Raw genomic sequence first — 20855 nt, 5'->3', positions numbered from 1 at the left:
ATCAACATCTGACATGTGGGAGGCTTTCAAGTGGCAGTTGAAAGGAATTCAGGACCGGCATGTTCCTGTGAGGAAGAAGGATAAATACGGCAATTTTCGGGAACCTTGGATAACGAGAGATATTGTAGGCCTCGTCAAAAAGAAAAAGGAGGCATTTGTCAGGGCTAAAAGGCTGGGAACAGACGAAGCCTGCGTGGAATATAAGGAAAGTAGGAAGGAACTTAAGCAAGGAGTCAGGAGGGCTAGAAGGGGTCACGAAAAGTCATTGGCAAATAGGGTTAAGGAAAATCCCAAGGCTTTTAACACGTACATAAAAAGCAAGAGGGTAGCCAGGGAAAGGGTTGGCCCACTGAAGGATAGGCAAGGGAACCTATGTGTGGAGCCAGAGGAAATGGGCGAGGTACTAAATGAATACTTTGCATCAGTATTCACCAAAGAGAAGAAATTGGTAGATGTTGAGTCTGGAGAAGGGTGTGTAGATAGCCTGGGTCACATTGAGATCCAAAAAGACGAGGTGTTGGGTGTCTTAAAAAATATTAAGGTAGATAAGTCCCCAGGGCCTGATGGGATCTACCCCAGAATACTGAAGGAGGCTGGAGAGGAAATTGCTGAGGCCTTGACAGAAATCTTTGGATCCTCGCTGTCTTCAGGGGATGTCCCGGAGGACTGGAGAATAGCCAATGTTGTTCCTCTGTTTAAGAAGGGTAGCAAGGATAATCCCGGGAACTACAGGCCGGTGAGCCTTACTTCAGTGATAGGGAAATTACTGGAGAGAATTCTTCGAGACAGGATCTCCTCCCATTTGGAAGCAAATGGACATATTAGTGAGAGGCAGCACGGTTTTGTGAAGGGAAGGTCGTGTCTCACTAACTTGATAGAGTTTTTCGAGGAGGTCACTAAGATGATTGATGCAGGTAGGGCAGTGGATGTTGTCTATATGGACTTCAGTAAGGCCTTTGACAAGGTCCCTCATGGTAGACTAGTACAAAAGGTGAAGTCACACGGGATCAGGGGTGAGCTGGCAAGGTGGATACAGAACTGGCTAGGCCATAGAAGGCAGAGAGTAGCAATGGAAGGATGCTTTTCTAATTGGAGGTCTGTGAGCAGTGGTGTTCCACAGGGATCAGTGCTGGGACCTTTGCTCTTTGTAGTATATATAAATGATTTGGAGGAAAATGTAACTGGTCTGATTAGTAAGTTTGCAGACGACACAAAGGTTGGTGGAATTGCGGATAGCGATGAGGACTGTCGGAGGATACAGCAGGATTTAGATTGTTTGGAGACTTGGGCGGAGAGATGGCAGATGGAGTTTAATCCGGACAAATGTGAGGTAATGCATTTTGGAAGGTCTAATGCAGGTAGGGATTATACAGTGAATGGTAGAACCCTCAAGAGTATTGATAGTCAAAGAGATCTAGGAGTACAGGTCCACAGGTCATTGAAAGGGGCAACACAGGTGGAGAAGGTAGTCAAGAAGGCATACGGCATGCTTGCCTTCATTGGCCGGGGCATTGAGTATAAGAATTGGCAAGTCATGTTGCAGCTGTATAGAACCTTAGTTAGGCCACACTTGGAGTATAGTGTTCAATTCTGGTCGCCATACTACCAGAAGGATGTGGAGGCTTTAGAGAGGGTGCAGAAGAGATTTACCAGAATGTTGCCTGGTATGGAGGACATTAGCTATGAGGAGCGGTTGAATAAACTCGGTTTGTTCTCACTGGAACGACAGAGGTTGAGGGGCGACCTGATAGAGGTCTACAAACATATGAGGGGCACAGACAGAGTGGATAGTCAGAGGCTTTTCCCCAAAGTAGAGGGGTCAATTACTAGGGGGCAAAGGTTTAAGGTGCGAGGGGCAAGGTTTAGAGTAGATGTACGAGGCAAGTTTTTTACACAGAGGATAGTGGGTGCCTGGAACTCGCTGCCGGAGGAGGTGGTGGAAGCAGGGACAATAGTGACATTTAAGGGGCATCTTGACAAATACATGAATAGGATGGGAATAGAGGAATACGGACCCAGGAAGTGTAGAAGATTGTAGTTTAGTCGGGAAGCATGGTTGGCACGGGCTTGGAGGGCCGAAGGGCCTGTTCCTGTGCTGTACTTTTCTTTGTTCTTTGTTCATTGTTCTTAGACACTGGTGCCAAAGCCAATTTAATCAGCATGTCTGATTTAAAAAATCTAAAAGTTCAACAGATTAGAAGAAATCACAAAATATCTCTGAGAGATTATAATGGTTCAAGCATTAAATGTTATGATGCTTGTGATCTGAGTGAGGTGGTGAAAAATACAGTTTATTTCGTCCCATTCTGTATTGTATTCGAGGGCTCCAATTCACGATTAGGTGATCAGTCCTGTGAAGAATTAGGTCTAGTGCAGTTGGTACATAGCATCCACAAAGTATTGGATCAACACTCCAACGATTCTGAAAACATTATCAGCATGGTGACATCAAAAATAGAAATACTGGAGAATTCCATAAAATATACGGCACACAAAGAGGCCGCTCCATCCGACTAGCCCCTGCCAGCGATTATGCTCCATTCGAGCCTCAAGCCTGTGAACGTTATGCATTCCTCAATAATACCGCGTGCATCAGTAGACAGAAAGACAATCTTCCTATGAGAAAATTCATTACAATACCTTGCATGACAATTCGAACACCTTTTTCATGGGCATGACACAGGAGCTCATTGTCAACGGCATGCAAAGCTATAATCGTCGTGATCTTAGACCAATCATAGTGCTTCCAATCCATTCCTCCAATATCAACAATAACAACCTGGTCCAAGAAATAAAGCTGTCAGCTGCAGTAATAAAAGACAGAAACTAACATTAAAGATATCTGTATTTCCTCTGACCATAATTGTCTCCAGGCTAGGGCATCAGGAAGGGTTGATGAACACATCCAGTCTGCAGATTCTGTTGCTGGAGATACTGTTGCTGACACACTGCTCACTGAACAACATTACTGTGAGGGAAATACTGACCTCATCAAATACACAACAGCTACATAGTGATTTGATATCAATGCTTGTTGAAATATTCGCTAAGTTGTATTCAGTTTTTAAAAAGTAAATTTAGAATGCCCAATTCTTTTCTTTTGCCCAGTTAAGGGGCAATTTAGCATTCTCCTTCATGCACAGCTTTGGGTTGTGAGGGTGAGACCCATGCTGACACGGGGAGAATGTGCAAACTACGCACGGACAGTGACCCAGAGCCGGGATCGAACCTGGGACCTCGGCGCCGTGATGCAGCAGTGCTAACCACTGCGCCACTGTGCCATTCAGTTTAATCATGAGCAGGATCCCAGTTTTACAATGACTGAGGCCAGATCACAATTTTATTCTGGTGTTGTGGGGAATCAACATTCTGTGAAAACTGTAAACTTTAACCCGGGTATCAGTCTGTCAGAGTGAGATCCCACATCATTTAAGTTTCTACACATCAGAGAAACATTTTAAAATAAACATTTTACTGGTGCTGCATTTGTTTAAATATTTGTGCATTGTTCAATATTACAGATGTCCTATTTTACACAGGCTGTAGCTACACCAAGATTAACACTTTAACAAATATTATGTATCACAGTCATTTTCTTTTTTTAATATAAATTTAGAGTACCCAATTTATTTTTCAATTAAGGGGCAATTTAGCGTGGCCAATCCACCTACCCTGCACGTGTTTGGGTTTGCGGGGGCGAAACCCACGTAGACACGGGGAGAACGTGCCAACTCCAACACGGCCAGTGACCCAGGGCTGGGATTCGAACCCGGGTCCTCAGCGCCGTAGGCAGCAGTGCGAACCACAATGCCACGTGCCGCCATACAGTCATTTTCAAACCCAGGGTCGCGACCTGCTGCTGGGTCGCGAGCAGGTTTTGGGGCCATGCGTTGCAGCGTTCCCAATCGCAGGGAGAAATGCTCGACGACGCAATGGGCTTTTGAAAATGCCGACCGTGACCGGCTTTCAGCGTGCCGGCCGTCCTGCGCACGCGTGCCTCCGGCCGCAGGCCCGGAGCCCGGCGGGGCAGAATGCCTCCTCCTGATGTCAGGACACGGACCCAGGAGCCTTCCTATCTGGAGCGGCGGCAGAGAGCAGGCCACGCGCCCCGCTCGCTGACGTCACGTGCTCTGGGCACAGGAAAGAGATCCCTCCATTTTGTAGCTTCCAGCAGTGCTGGTGTGAGCTCCAGGGCCTTTGCTGAACAACCCACGAAGAAGGGGCTGAAAACAGGAACAAAGCAGCAGAAAGAGGATTACTTGAGGTGTGAGTTTATAAATTGTGCCAATGTAAATCAGGATGCAAAATTCATGTGCGTTATATGCAGGAAAGCACCAGCAAAGGAAAGTTTAAAACCCTCAAAACTAAGACATTTGGCGAGTTTGAGGACAAAGCTCTTTATTTTCTTCACCCGATGCACTGATCTCAAATCATCAGCTGAAGTCAATGCTAGAAATGTAACATTGAATAACAGAGCGAGATCGTGAGGACAAAGCAGGCTCACCTGTCACATTAAACAAAAATGGTAGGTCGTGAAGGTCGGCCGGTGTGGGTCACGAAGACTGGCCAGTTGGTAAAAATGAGTTTCGGACAAAAAAGCTTAAAAAACACTGATATACCATACGATTCTCTTTGGATTTGAACAACAGTCTGACCTGCTCCTTGTGTCTCTGCACTAGCTTCCCTTTCCCCCAGCTTGGGTTTACAGATGACACCAAGATTGGTGGCATAGTGGACAGTGAAGAAGGTTCTATAAGATTGCAACAGGATCTTGACCAATTGGGCCAGTGGGCCGATGAACGGCAGATGGAGTTTAATTTGGATAAATGTGAGGTGATGCATTTTGGTAGGTCAAATCAGGACAGGACCTACTCAGTTAATGGTAGGGAGTTGGGGAGAGTTACAGAACAAAGAGATAGAATTTACCATAGAATTTACAGTGCCGATGGAGGCCATTCGGCCCATCGAGTCTGCACCGGCTCTTGGAAAGAGCACCCTACCCATAAGAACATAAGAACTAGGAGCAGGAGTAGGCCATCTGGCCCCTCGAGCCTGCTGCACCATTCAATGAGATCATGGCTGATCTTTTGTGGACTCAGCTCCACTTTCCGGCCCGAACACCATAACCCTTAATCCCTTTATTCTTCAAAAAACTATCTATCTTTATCTTAAAAACACTTAATGAAGGAGCCTCTACTGCTTCACTGGGCAAGGAATTCCATAGATTCACAACCCTTTGGGTGAAGAAGTTCCTCCTAAACTCAGTCCTAAATCTACTTCCCCTTATTTTGAGGCTATGCCCCCTAGTTCTGCTTTCACCCGCCAGTGGAAACAACCTGCCCGCATCTATCCTATCTATTCCGTTCATAATCTTATATGTTTCTATAAGATCCCCCCTCATCCTTCTAAATTCCAACGAGTACAGTCCCAGTCTACTCAACCTCTCCTTGTAATCCAACCCCTTCGGCTCTGGGATTAACCTAGTGAATCTCCTCTGCACACTCTCCAGTGCCAGTACGTCCTTTCTCAAGTAAGGAGACCAAAACTGAACACAATACTCCAGATGTGGCCTCACTAACACCTTATACAATTGCAGCAGAACCTCCCTAGTCTTAAACTCCATCCCTCTAGCAATGAAGGACAAAATTCCATTTGCCTTCTTAATCACCTGTTGCACCTGAAAACCAACTTTTGCGACTCATGTTCAACACCTCCACCCTATCCCCATAACTCAGTAACCCCACCCAACACTAAGGGCAATTTTGGACACTAAGGGCAATTTATCATGGCCAATCCACCTAACCTGCACATCTTTGGATTGTGGGAGGAAACCGGAGCACCCGGAGGAAACCCATGCACACGCGGGGGGGATGTGCAGACTCCGCACAGACAGTGACCCAAGCTGGAATCGAACCTGGGACCCTGGAGCTGTGAAGCAACTGTGCTATCCACAATGTTACCGTGCTGCCCTCGGATACAAGATACAAGATCTCGGATACAAGTTCATAGTTCCTTGAAGGTGGAGTCGCAGGTGGACAGGGTGGTGAAGAAGGTATTCAGCATGCCAGGTTTTATTGGTCAGGATATTAAATACAGGAGTTGGGACGTCTTGTTGAAGTTGTACAAGACATTGGTAAGACCACACATGGAATACTGTGTTCAGTTCTGGTCACCCTGTTATAGGAAGGATATAGTTAAACTGAAAGAGTGCAGAAGAGATTTACGAGGATGCTACCAGGACTTGATAGTCTGAGCTATAAGGAGCGGCTGGATAGGCTGGGACTTTTTTCCCTGGAGCATAGGAGGCATAGGGGTGATCTTGTACAGGTCTATAAAATAGTGAGGAGAATAGATAATGTAGATAGTTAACATCTTCTCCCAAAGGTAGAAGAGTCTAGAACTAGAGGGCATAGGTTAAAGGTGAGAGGGGAGAGATACAAAAGAGACCAGAGGGAACATTTCTTCAGACAGACGGTGGTGAGCATCTGGAACGGGCTGCCAGAGGCAGTGGTTTTTTAAGACAATTTTGTCTTTTAAAAACAGTTAGTCAGTTACATGGGCAGGGTGGGTATAGAGGGATATGGGCCAAATGCGGGCAAGTGGGACTAGCTCAGTGATAGAAACTGGTCGGCATGTACCAGCTGGGCTGAAGGGCCTGTTTCCATGCTGTAAACATCTATCACTCTATGACCCCCACCCTCAGCCTGGTCCTGATCCTGGGGTTGTGTTCAGGACCCCTCTCCAGTCTGTATCTCCCCGGGAGCCCAGGCTGGAGGGTGACCGGTTAACGCTCTCCCCCAACCGAACCCAGGCCAGTCCCGGGGGGGGGAGAAAGAACACCCTAAAGAGGGCAATCTGTCAGAACTTCCACAACAGTGTGGGTGAGGGGAGCTGAACCACATGAGGGAAGACACCAGTTCACAGCCCAATGCTCCATTCCAAGTGTTGCTGCCCAATACACTTCAAAAAAACAACTTCAAATCAATGAACTCTTTTCCCGAGGGAATTTAATGCTCTGACACACCCACCTCCACTTGGAACTGATGTTTTGCGGGTAACGGCTGGCACAGACTCTGTTTTGAACACGGACACACATTAATGGGGAAAACCCCGGAGGCTCCGCCGATCCACATCACCAGCACCGCCACAACCTGCGCCAATGCCAGACTCCAGCGCATCCTCTCCGCCGGAGATGAAGATCTATCAGTCGCAGCGAGATCCTTTCTTTATACTGAGCCTCATGTGAATGATGATGCCACCTCCTGGGTCTCTCTATCTCTATCTTGCTTTGTGTGATAACAGGGAAATGTTGACGCAAGCTTCATGCTGTTAAATGTAACTTTGTAGGGAAGTTCTCTTCTCCGCGTCACTCCTCGCCTAAGGCAACATTCAACCTTGAAAATCCATTCCCTTCCTCCTCTCTGTCAATATTCCTGACCCTCTCTACTCCCACTGCCCTTTTCTCTGGGCAATGTTCCTCTCTGGAGATCACTGCCACATTCCATGATCTTTGCCAATATCCATCCTTAAATCGTGTCTCTCCTTCCTCCATGTTTTGCCCACAGTTCATCCCCAAGTTAGTTTCTGTTACTCCTCCCAGTCTTGGCCATTTTTTTCCATGAAACATTCTCCCTCATTTTTCTGCATCATGTTAGCATTCGTCCCTGACCACTCCTTGCCTTTTCCAGCATTATTCTCTGACCCTCATTCTCCATCTACCCTGTCTTGGCCAACATTCATTCCTTATCGTGTCGCATATCCCTCTGTTGGCAAACGTTCATCCGCAAATACCTCGCCAGTCCTTTTTCCATTTTTTCCTCATTCAACATCCATCTCTGGACGTTATTCCCTCCTCCTGTTTTCATATCATCCTTGTACCTCCCTCCCTCCACTTTTAGTTTCTTGGCAAACATTAAACTTTGAGGTTCCCTGAAACCTTTCATAGACATTCAAGCGAACATTCATCACCCACTCCCTGTATTGTGTGAAATTCACCCCTATCCCATTCTCCCCTTCCCCCTTTTGCTCACCAATTATTTAAACCTTCTAGCCACCTTATTCATCCCTACATTGGCCAACATTCATCTCTGCGTCTCAATCCTTGATGCAATAGGACTACACAAATGTTCTGTGGATGGATTGGACCTCATCGTCGACACTAATGACTCACCATTGCACCTTTGTGTGTAATAACCTCCTAGGACTTGGTTTTGAACAAATCCTTGTCACCTCCTCTTGGCCACCGTACCTTCTGCGGGTTTCTGGATGCAAATACGCTGAACCAGCATTAACCTGGCAAGTCTGTGCATTGCTGCTGATAATGTTTCCAATCTCCTCTTGCAGTTCAAAAGTTGTTCTCTAGTTTCTGAGAAGATCGAATGAGTAACAAATGTTGAAATGGTGCACACTACACTGCTAAACATGAGCTCTGTCAGCGATGGAATAGTCTCACTCAAATATATCATTGCATTGATCTTACTTGGTCTGTCTACATTTCTCAAGCAGGGATTTCATTGCATGAATCATTCGTTCAGCTAGGATGTCAGCTCTAAATTAATGAGGTGATGAAGTCGTGCAATTGAAATTCCATTTCTCACACATCGCCCAAAATAGCATACCAATGAATGATTCAAAGCTGCAGAGGGTTTGTAGAAGCTGTCAATCACAGGCACTACTAGAAAGCTATGAATGGCTTGCAGTGACTGGATCTGTGGGAACCAGAGGCAGATCACAGCTGGAGGATTGGACAGGTGGACGTCAAGGTGAGCGCTACAGCTGTAATTCTCCTCACTGCCCCTGTCCGGACTGCTCTCTAGTTCTAGACAGGGGTCTCTGTTCTAGGGTGGAGGGGGTCAGAGTGGGAGGGAGGCAGTTGGGAGAGGTCCCTTTAGGCAGATGGTCCCCCTATTACAGAGGTCCCTGTGGGGGCCCCCGTCCCGGTGGGGGGGGGGCAGGTCAGGTCACCCCCGTACTTGTGGACTTGTGGGTGGAGGGGGAATCGCCTGGGGGATTGCTGTGCAGGGCAGGGGAGCGGGTTCGGGGCTGATTTGGGGTGCGGGGGGGGTCGGCCGCAGGACCTCGCTCTCATGCCGCCATTTTGAGCAGTGGGCCTGATACTGGGATTCGCCCCCGGAACCCCTTGTATTCCATGCCGTGCGTAAATTTGTGTGGCAAGGAATGTGGAATTGCTTGCTGGTTTGCACTCCCAGCGAGATCGTAAACCGATTGCAATTCCCCTCCGGCGGGAGAACAAAGGGTGGGTTTCTCCCTTGCCTGACGCTGAGATCGTAATTGGTGACCGTGTGGAGATTACTTTTTGACGCCCGGTTTTCGAATCTCTGCCCCCTCCAAAATGGCGTCATCGCTTCGCGTTGCCGCACGCTTTTGGGACGGCGTTGGCACGTCACCGGAAGGCCCTCCCCCGATGCTCCGTCCCTCGATGGGCCGAATTCCCGACCGCGCGGTGGACGTGTGGAACCCGGCGTGGCGGCCGCGGACTGTGTCCAGCGTCGCCACGATCGGCCGGGGGCCCTGATGCCGGCCGGGGTGGCTTCCGCGAGGGCTGGGGGGACTGGTGGGAGGTGGCCAGTGGGTGGCCAGGGGTTGTCCTTTGGGGCTGTGTTTGGCAGGTCAGGTCCACGCATGCCCGGCCCGTGTTGTACGGTGCGACCGCTGCAGGTCACCGCCGTGCGCATGCACGGCCACAGAGCCGGCCGTTCTCCGGCCGCTCTTGGTCCGGGAGTCGGGAATTTTACCCGGCGCCGCTGCCGGTCCCAGAATCGGTGAGAGTTCGGCGCCGATTCTGGGTGTCATAAAACGCAACAGTTCCCACGCCGGCTTCAGCTCTTAGCAGCAGAAACAGTGAGTCCAGCCCCAGCCTCCCAAATGGAGAGTACAGCCCAATGTTTTTCAATGAACTGAGAGAGTACTTTGAGTTTTACGTATGTGTAAAGCACTCAGGGTTCTCTTTCCCAAATTAATTTACGGGATGTGGGCTTCACCGGCTATTCTAATTCACTAATTGCCCCTTGAGAAGGCGGCGGTGAGCTGCCCCCCTGAACTGCTGCAGTCCCTGTGATGCAGGTACACCCACTGTGCTCGGGCCTGTTGGCCGTCGGAGGAACCATTGGGAGACAGACTAAAGTGGTTCAATAATTAATCTGCCAATCACTCCGATATCCCCCCCAAAGTGGGATCTGAATGGTGTGTGCCGAGATGAAACAGACCAGTAAATTGCAAAGCGGGAAGGAATCCAACAAACAATGTTTCTGTCTTCTTGCACCTGACGTAAATGCACAGCAACAATTATCATTTTATCAGTTAACCATGGAAACACTTTGCAACTGAACAAAAGCATCAACTTGTCTTGTGAGACACCTTGGGATGTAAAGGGCCAATTTCCTCTTGTCTTCCTCACTTTCCCATTGGATCCAAGCGTAAGTCATTGCCGTGCTCCACTGCAGGGTGAGCGGGAAACGGGAAAAGTAGATGGGAACAAATTCCTGCTCTTTATTGGTCCAAATCCAACAAAATTTAAAGCCCTTAAACCACATAATAATAATAATCTTTATTAGTATCACAAGTAGGCTTACATTAACACTGCAATGAAGTTACTGTGAAAATCCCCTAGTCACCACACTCTGCCGCCTGTTCAGGTACACTGAGGGAGAGTTCAGAATGTCCAATTCACCCAACAGCCGACTTTCGGGACTTGTGGGAGGAAACCGGAGCACCCGGAGGAAACCCACATAGACACGGGGAGAACGTGCAGACTCCACACAGACAGTGACCCAGGCCAGGAATCGTACCCAGGTCCCTGGTGCTTTGAAGTAACAGTGCTACCCACTGTGCTACCGTGCTGCCAGTTGGGAAGGTTATACAGGTAGTACCTGCCACACCTCTAATGACATAGCACAGCCCTGTGTGTAGCGGCATTGATAAATTCCACAGACATGGGGGGGTGGGTGGGGAATGTTTAACCTTTGTTCAAGTGTCTCCTTGAGTTCAGTCTAAGGCTATGCAGAGATAACCCTGTAAGGGACATATCAACAAGAATGTTGCTGAAATGGACCAGGATACCCTCATTCGACTAGGTTGCTGTCTATCAGTCATTTATGATTATTAGCGTTGAAGAAATGTTTTCTAATCAGTAACTGAACTGACCTTGAAGGTGGCAATTGGGGAAAGTACCTCGAGGTGAGCTGAGGAAGCTGATTCTGTACGGCGGGATGTTGAGATAGATCACACTGCCTGACAGAGGCCCCGGAATCAGAATCAACTGGCAAAGGAGCATTCAAGGGCAAAAGTTACAGGGGACTTGGGAACGAGCAGGGGAACAGGACAAGAACCAGATCTTTGAATTGCCAGTACAGGCAGCATGGGCTGAGTGGCCACCTGTGAGTTATCATTCTACAACTCTGCCAAGTTTAATTTGGCAATCGCTGACCTTTTTAATTCCCGTCCCTAATTGCCCCTGAGAAGGTGGTGGTGAAGCACCATCTTGAACCACTGCAGTCCAATGTGTAAGTACACCCACTGTGCTTTCGGGACGTTGACCCAGTGATATTGAAATGTGTTGCTTTGAAACACCAGGAAGTAACTGATGACCAATTAGAAACACTCGGTCAGACAATCGGTCAAGCGTATTGGCAGTGGTCACAGCTAGGCCATAGTTCTGAGTGTGGTGGTCGCATAGCGATAATTTCACCGCAGTGCCATCGCAGAGGCCAGACTCATGCCCCGGGAACCTGAGTTCAAATCCCATCATGACAGATTGTGGATTTAAATTGAAAAATAAATGCCTGTCTCGACAACAATGACCACAAAACCATTGTCATAAAAACCCCATTGTGTTGTTCTCTGCTTTGCTTTGCGTGGATGGCTTGGAGGCGTAGTGTTGAAATAAGAAAAACAAGCATTGTTAACGAACAAAACAAATTTATTAACACTACTCAATAAGATTCGTACGTATTCCAAAAGTACAAGGTTACTATTTTAAACAATGCTACCTCTACCCAGACAGTCAGAGACTTTTTCCCCGGGTAGAACATACCATTACAAGGGGACATAAATTTAAGGTGAATGGTGGAAGACATAGGGGGGATGTCAGAGGTAGGTTCTTTACCCAGAGAGTAGTGGGGCATGGAATGCACTGCCTGTGGAAGTAGTTGAGTCGGAAACATTAGGGACCTTCAAGCGGCTATTGGATAGGTACATGGATTATGGAAGAATGATGGGGTGTAGATTAATTTGTTCTTAATCTAGGACAAAAGTTCGGCACAACATCGTGGGCCGAAGGGCCTGTTCTGTGCTGTATTTTCTATGTTCTATGTTCTAACTACAGAACTCTCAAATACACAACTGCTCTCTCTCTCATACCTCACAATCCTCTACTACCCAGAATCCCAGAAGTCACATGATATATTTCATAGAATGTACAGTGCCGAAGGAGGCCATTCGGCCCATCGAGTCTGCACCGGCTCTTGGAACGAGCACCCTACCAAAGGTCCACACCGCCACCCTATCCCCATAACCCAGTAACCCCACCCAACACTAAGGGTAATTTTGGACACTAAGGGCAATTTATCATGGCCAATCCACCTAACCTGCACATCTTTGGACTGTGGGAGGAAACCGGAGCACCCGGAGGAAACCCACGCACACACGGGGAGGATGTGCAGACTCCGCACAGACAGTGACCCAAGCCGGAATCGAACCTGGGACCCTGGAGCTGTGAAGCTATATATGACTGTTCCCTCTACTGGTAAGAAGCATTATCATTAACTTGTTAACTCTTTACATCCCAGTCAATATACATATCATGGCAACATATTTTAGGGGTGCACTGCAGAGGGACCTGTGTGTGCATAGACTGTTGAAGCTGGCAGGACAGGTGGAGAGAGCAGTTAATAAAGTATACAGTATTCTGGGCTTTATTAAGAGGGAGTCAGAGCACAAGAGCAAGGTGTAGCACTGTCAATATGACGCGAGGCAGGTTGAGGTAATGTCAATTGAAGGCTTTATTAAGCAGAACTTTATCCCCAGCAGCGTGGTTACAGAATGCAGCTGCTGAGGGAAATGGAGGGAAAAACTGGGTTCTTATACCGGCATTTCTGGGTGGAGTCCAATAGGTGGCAGATCCTATCAGGACCTGGCATCCCTCCACCAATAGCCTGTCGACACGTGGTGTACCGTCTTACCCCTAATACATACCACCACAGAAGGTGATTGTGATGAATTTATACAAGACACCAGTTAGACCTCAGCTGGAATATTGTGTACAGGTCTGATCACAAAATTATAGGAATGATGTGAACTCGTTGGAGAGAGTGCGGAAGGGGTTTCCAAAAATGGCTCTGGGGATGAGAAAGTTCGCTGGAAAGTTTGGGATCGTTCTCCTTGGAGAGAAGAAGTCTAACAGGAGATTTAATGGAAATGTCCAAAACAATCATAGAATTTACAGTGCAGAAGGAGGCCATTCGGCCCATCGAGTCTGCACCGGCTCAATCCCACACCTCCACCCTATCCCCATAACCCAGTAACCCGACCCAACACTAAGGGCAATTTTTGATACTAAGGGCAATTTATCATGGCCAATCCACCCAACCTGCCCATCTTTGGACTGTGGGAGGAAACCGGAGCACCCGGAGGAAACCCACGCACACACGGGGAGAACGTGCAGACTCCGCACAGACAGTGACCCAGCGGGGAATCGAACCTGGGACCCTGAAGCTGTGGAGCAATTGTGCTAACCACTGTGCTACCATGCTGGTGAGGTCTGGGCAGAGTAGACGGGGAGAAACTGTTCTTATGGTTAAGAGTGAGAAGGCACAGATTTAAAGTGACTTGCAAAAGAAGCAAATATGATCTTAGAGAAAACTTTTCACACAATGATTATTTTGGGCCTGGAATGCACAGCCTGGAATTGTGGTGGAGGTACGTTCAATCGAGGCATTCAGGAGGGCGTTAGATGATCATTTGAATAATAAGTGTGCAGAGTGGTGATGAATGTCCGAATTACAGGTATATTTTATCATAAGCATTTGGTGACATAACGGTCAAAAGCCTGTGTTAGCGTGTGTTTGACTGCCGAAGACCCAGGTGCGATCCTGGCCCCGGGTCACTGTAGGTGTGGCATTTGCACATGTTCCCCGCGGCTGCGTGGGTCTCACCCCCAAAATCCCAAAGATGTGTAGGGTAGGTGGATTGGCCATGCTAAATTGCCCCTTATTTAGATTCGGGCCGGAGAATCGCGGGACAGGCACGCTTCGCGCGACGACGGAGAATCGGCGCCGCGGTCGGGGGCCGCTCTACGCGGCCGCGCAAAAAATCCGAGTCTCGCCGGCACCGTCCACGTGTGCTCTTACCCGGTGGGACCTCGGCGTGCATCCTTCCAGGGGAGACCTGGTGGGGAAGGAGGGGGGTCCGAACCCAGGGGCGGCCTCCGCCGTGACATGGCCTGCGATCGGGGTCTACCGAACGGCGGGCCGTCCTCTTGGGCTGGGGGCCTCTTTTGATCCGCGCCGGCCCCTGTAGCCTTACGCCATGTTGCGTCGGGGCCGGCGCGGAGGCGGATGCCACTGCGCACGCACGCGTTGGCGCCGGTCCCACTGGGCATGCGCAGACCCACGGCGCCCATCTGACGCCGGCACCGGCAGCTGGAGCGACGTGGGTCGGAGCCAGTGCTCCTGAGGCCATGTTGATGCTGTTGTGGAACGCGACAGCGCTTACGACGGCATCAACACTTAGCCTCAGGATCAGAGAATCCCACGTGGGTACTTTAAATTTAAAAAACAGAGAAATGGTGTGTTTGACTGCTGAAATCTTGGGCCGGTTCTCCCGCAACTGGCTGGATGGCCCGACGCTAGTGCCAAGAGTGGTGCAAACCACTCCGGCGTCGGGCAGACGGGAAGGTGCGGAATCCTCTGCACTTCCGATGGCTAGGCCAGCGTCAGAGGGGTTGGCGCCGCGCCAACCAGCGGCCAAGGGCCTGCGCGAGTTGACGCATGCGCAGAACTGCCGACGTGGTTCCGCACATGCGCAAACCGGCCGGCATGTTTCCTGCGCATGCGCCGGGGGGTTCCATGGCGGAGCCCTACAGAGGCCGGCGTGGAAGGAAAGGGTGCCCCCACGGCACAGGCCCGCCCGCAGATTGGTGGGCCCCTATCGCGGGCCAGGCCACCGTGGGGGCCCCCCCCCCGGGGCCGGTTTCCCCTGCGCCCCCCCGAGGACTCACCTAGCCGGCCTACAAGCCAGGTCCTGCCGTGATGGATCATGTCCATTTCACGCCGGCAGGACTGGCCAGAAACGACGGCCGCTCGGCCCATTGGGGCCTGGCGTAAACCCCGCCCCCCCCTCGAAAACCGGCGCCGGAGAATGCAAATGCTGGCATTGGAGCAGCGGGGCGGGATTCGCGCCGCCCCCCGAATATTCTATGACCCAGCGGGGGGGGGGGGGGGGGTCGGAGAACCCCCCCCCCCATGTTTTCAAATATTCTTAGGTTGAAAGACAGTAAAGATTAAAGGGATTCCCTGGTGGGTTAATGCATTTTCGGCTTGGTGAGATGGTGAGAGGGAACTGAGACCTTTTGAGAAAGCATTTTCAGTTCAGTTTTGATCTGGCTGAAGCAATGTGCACAGTGAAACAGTTCTGGTCTCACTGTAAATTAGTTAAAGTAGACTAACAGCCTTTAAAGCAATGCAGACTTGGCTGAAACAAGTCAGTTGAAACAGCTTTTTAAGACACACTGTATGGATGTGACCAGAGTTAGATGTTGTCTGTAAAGCAGTGTCGAGAGATCTTTCTCAAAGAAACAACTCTGTAAAGCAATTACTCTGTGCCATTAGTATTTCTGATGGATTGAGAGCTGAGATGGTTGTTTTCTTGTTGATTAAGTGGGAATAAAGATAGCAATTAAGGTTATTGTATTCACTATATTGAGTAGAGTTATTTAAGGGGTGATTGTAAACTATTCTCTGGTGTGATGTTAAAGATTTTAATGCTGTTAGTCATGTTCTTTCAAAATACCATGGGCTGGATTCTCTCTTTCTGTGTCCACAGGATCCGGCTGGTCTTACGACCAGAAAGTCAGTGCCACCCCCGCACCGATCCTCCACCCGGTGGGGGGCCACGCAACGTAAAGCCGGCTTTACCTGCGGATATGGGCGCAGAATGGCCGGGTCCTGGCCACACATGCGCAAGAAGGTGGCTTGTGGCGGCCGCGCCGTACAGCATAGCACCTGCCGCCCGCGGACCCAGTCTGCCAAAAGCTGCCCCCCTGTAACCCCCCTTGCCATCGCGAACCGCACCCCACCAGCCCCTCCAGCCCCCGCAGAAGCCCCTCCCCTCCCCTCCCCACCAGCGGAATGGCTTCCCTCTGACTGTGGAAGCTCTGGACACAGTCCGCAGCCGCCACGCAAGGTCCCACGAACGGTGTGAGCACACGCGAGCGAGCCGGTCGGGGGCGGAGCATCGGGGGCGGAGCATCAGGGGAGGGCCTCAGGTGACGTCCTAAGGCCGTCTCGACAGCATGCGGCGTACCCTTCGAGGCGGTGGAGCATCCCCAAAACGGCACTGCCCCGATTTCAAGCGTAAAAGTGGATCTTCCGGCCCCTTATCCCTATTTCTTCTGTGTAATCACGTCTCTCAGTCTTACGAAATTAAAATAAATATTGGGGTTTTTGTACAGTATCCTAGCTGCTGTTGGGGTCTGCTCTTGGATCATAATAAGAACAAAGAATAAAGAACAGGCACTTCGGCCCTCCAAGCCTGAGCCGATCGTGAAGGCTGTCTAAATTAAAACTTTCTGCACTTCGGGATCCCTATCCCTCTATTCCCGCACTATTCATGCATTCGTCAAGGTATCTCTTAAATGCCGCCATCTTCAGGGGTACAGGTAAAGGCAGGGGAATAGCACTAAATCATGATGCTCGTTTGGAGAGCCGGTGCAGACACAATGGGCCAAATAGTCTCTGTCTGCACCATAACAACTCTCTGATACTGTGAAGCTGCTGCTTCTCCAGCCAAGATATTCCAATCCGCTCCAATGTCATGTGAGAGCACCTTTAAGAAACGGGTGTTTAAGAAATGTACCTTTAAGAAATGGGTGTTTATCAGTGATGTCAGAGTGTGGGTGGAGCTGGGCTGTCTGTCCGCTTTTTACTTTCGTTTTAGACTGTTTGCTGCAGGGTGTGTTTTAGTTTCGTTTTCAGTGTTGGAGCTGAAGCCAGACAGAGCAGGTGTACTGTTGATCTCTCTGCCATAAAAGACTATCTCTTGATCATTTGGTGAATTCAGAATTATAAATGTTCTCAGTAGTGAATGTAAACCTATTGTGCTTCTGTTAAAAGGTGTTTCTTTTGTCTTCTGGATGTTATTTGGGAAGTTATTAAGGATTACTTAGTGTTGTAGTCTTTGGGGGGGTGTATTTGAATTAATGGTTGCTAAGATGTTCACTGTATGTTTTAAAAAGGTTAACTTGAGTTCATAGAATAAACATTGTTTTGCTTTAAAAAGTACTTTTCCATTTCTGCTGTACCACACCTGTAGAGTGGGCTGTGTGCTCCCCATACCACAATCTATTAAAAGTTGTGGGTCAGGTGAACTCCATGATACACTTTGGGGTTCTCTAAACCCTGGCCCATAACACTAACAACCGGCCCTGTGGATAACTGTCTCAGTATGTTGTGTACACAAAAAAAAGGCCAACTAACCCAATCTGTTACCACCCATCATCTGCAAATTGATGGGAGAGATCACCAACAGTGCTATCAAGGAGATCTTACTCAAACTGCTCATTCATGCCCAGTCGGGTTCAACCAGGACCATTCCTGACAGTCACACGAGGGCAGAATTGTGCTCGGGTCCCTGGTGCTGTGAGACAACAGTGCTAAGCACTGTGCCACTGCGCCAAGACTTGTACGCAAAACTGGCTGGAGGTCAGTCTTACACAAAGCGAGATATGAGCCACACATATCAGCAACTTGAATTAGCCATGAATTAGGTCATGTAATGATAAACATGTTTGGTTCAGTATATGCACCTACCTTTGGTGTGTAGTTGGCATGTGCTGATTTCCAGAGAACAATGGAAAGTCTATTTCAAGATGTGCCACAAATCGTAGTATACCTGGGCGATGTTTTGATAACTGGATCCTTGATAACTGAACACCTATCTCACTTAGAGGAGGTGCTAAAGAAATTGCAAAGTGGCTGGAGAATGCCTCATGAGCGAAAAGTGTACTTTTTAAGCCACTGAGGTCACCTATCTGGTGTATCGCGTAGAGGCTCAAGGATTGCGGCCCATGGGAGACAGGGTCAGAGAAATAAAGGAGACACCGGTCTCCAGGAACACGTCCGAGCTCAATCATTGTTGGAATGTTGAACTACAATGGCTGTTTTCTACCAGGTTTCGGGGGCGGCACGGCGGCACAGTGGTTAGCACTGTTGCCTCACAGCGCCAGGGACCCGGGTTCAATTCCAGCCTCGGGTGACTGCCTGTGTGGAGTTTGCACTTTCTCCCCGTGTCTGCGTGGGTTTCCTCCGGGTGCTCCGGTTTCCTCCCACAGTCCAAAGATGTGCAGGTTAGGTGGACTGGCCATATTGCCCCTAGGTGGGGTTCGGGGGAAAGGTGGCGGATTGGGCCGAGGTCAGGTGCTCTTTCAGAGGCCGGTGCAGACTCAATGGGGCAAATGGCTTCTTTCTGCACTGCAGGGATTCTGCGAATGATGCATGAGAGGCAGCAGGGCCACCGTTATTTGCCTTTTAAAACAACAGTCAATTTCTAACGACATTACAAGCAAGCTTTGATAGTAACCCTGGACACCAGAATCTCACGATTTCTGCAACGGGAGTGCTGCCAGTAGAGCTGTTGTTGGGCTGGCTTCTTAGGAGCAAACTGAGCCTGATGTTTCCCAATTTGCCAGTGAGGGCATATACATACAGGTTTGGACCCTAACCCCTATGTGCTGCACCCAAGCCAACATCACTGGTGTCTACCTTTCTGGTCATTTGGGCCCAATGCTACGCCGAGGTGCAATCCCAGATGGTACAGCAGGAGTGGAGACGGCCTGCTGCGATTCGCGCCCTGAGACCTGGGTCCCCTTTGGCAGGCGTCTTAGAACAAAGAACAAAGAACAAAGAAATGTACAGCACAGGAACAGGCCCTTCGGCCCTCCAAGCCCGCGCCGACCATGCTGCCCGACTAAACTACAATCTTCTACACTTCCTGGGTCCGTATCCCTCTATTCCCATCCTATTCATGTATTTGTCAAGATGCCCCTTAAATGTCACTATCGTCCCTGCTTCCACCACCTCTTCCGGCAGCGAGTTCCAGGCACCCACTACCCTCTGCGTAAAAAACTTGCCTCATACATCTAGTCTAAACCTTGCCACTCTCACCTTAAACCTATGCCCCCTAGTAATTGACCCCTCTACCCTGGGGAAAAGCCTCTGACTATCCACTCTGTCCATGCCCCTCATAATTTTGTAGACCTCTATCAGGTCGCCCCTCAACCACCTTCGTTCCAGTGAGAACAAACCGAGTTTATTCAACCGCTCCTCATAGCTAATGCCCTCCATACCAGGCGACATTCTGGTAAATCTCTTCTGCACCCTCTCTAAAGCCTCCACATCCTTCTGGTAGTGTGGCGACCAGAATTGAACACTATACTCCAAGTGTGGCCTAATTAAGGTTCGATACAGCTGCAACATGACTTGCCAATTCTTATACTCAATGCCCCGGCCAATGAAGGCAAGCATGCCGTATGCCTTCTTGACTACCTTCTCCACCTGTGTTGCCCCTTTCAATGACCTGTGGACCTGTACTCCTAGATCTCTTTGACTTTCAATACTCTTGAGGGTTCTACCATTCACTGTATATTCCCTACCTGCATTAGACCTTCCAAAATGCATTACCTCACATTTGTCCGGATTAAACTCCATCTGCCATCTCTCCGCCCAAGTCTCCAAACAATCTAAATCCTGCTGTATCCTCTGACAGTCCTCATCGCTATCCGCAATTCCACCAACCTTTGTGTCGTCTGCAAACTTACTAATCAGACCAGTTACATTTTCCTCCAAATCATTTATATGTACTACAAAGAGCAAAGGTCTCAGCACTGATCCCTGTGGAACACCACTGGTCACAGCCCTCCAATTAGAAAAGCATCCTTCCATTGCTACTCTCTGCCTTCTATGACCTAGCCAGTTCTGTATCCACCTTGCCAGCTCACCCCTGATCCCGTGTGACTTCACCTTTTGTACTAGTCTACCATGAGGGACCTTGTCAAAGGCCTTACTGAAGTCCATATAGACAACATCCACTGCCCTACCTGCATCAATCACCTTAGTGACCTCCTCGAAAAACTCTATCAAGTTAGTGAGACACGACCTCCCCCTCACAAAACCATGCTGCCTCTCACTAATACGTCCATTTGCTTCCAAATGGGAGTAGATCCTGTCTCGAAGAATTCTCTCCAGTAATTTCCCTACCACTGAAGTAAGGCTCACTGGCCTGTAGTTCCCTGGATTATCCTTGCTACCCTCCTTAAACAGAGGAACAACATTGGCTATTCTCCAGTCCTTCCGGGACATCCCCTGAAGACCGTGAGGATCCAAAGATTTCTGTCAAGGCCTCAGCAATTTCCTCTCCAGCCTCCTTCAGTATTCTGGGGTAGATCCCATCAGGCCCTGGGGACTTATCTACCTTAATATTTTTTAAGGCACCCAACACCTCGTCTTTATGGATCTCAATGTGACCCAGGCTATCTACACACCCTTCTCCATACTCAACATCTATCAATTTCTTTTCTTTGGTGAATACTGATGCAAAGACCAGTTACATTTTCCTTCTGGGGC

The 20855-nt window shown here is 49.1% G+C and overlaps 1 protein-coding gene across 1 annotated transcript in view; it reads right to left on the bottom strand.

Annotated features, from left to right (window-relative positions):
- The window catches only part of LOC140427253 (di-N-acetylchitobiase-like), an 81803-nt gene extending 74530 nt beyond the window's left edge, over nucleotides 1-7273 (bottom strand). Inside the window, exons 1-2 of the mRNA XM_072512852.1 lie at nucleotides 7029-7273; nucleotides 2641-2779 (exon numbers count right to left, since the gene is read on the bottom strand). Coding sequence (XP_072368953.1) covers nucleotides 2641-2779; nucleotides 7029-7178 — 289 coding nt within the window. The 5' untranslated portion in view covers nucleotides 7179-7273. The remainder of the gene's footprint in view (nucleotides 1-2640; nucleotides 2780-7028) is intronic.
- Nucleotides 7274-20855: the final 13582 nt, after the last annotated feature.

The sequence above is a fragment of the Scyliorhinus torazame genome, chromosome 7, assembly GCF_047496885.1.
Source record: "Scyliorhinus torazame isolate Kashiwa2021f chromosome 7, sScyTor2.1, whole genome shotgun sequence".
Lineage (NCBI taxonomy): Eukaryota > Metazoa > Chordata > Chondrichthyes > Carcharhiniformes > Scyliorhinidae > Scyliorhinus > Scyliorhinus torazame.
This window is presented reverse-complemented; position numbering and strand designations above follow the sequence as displayed.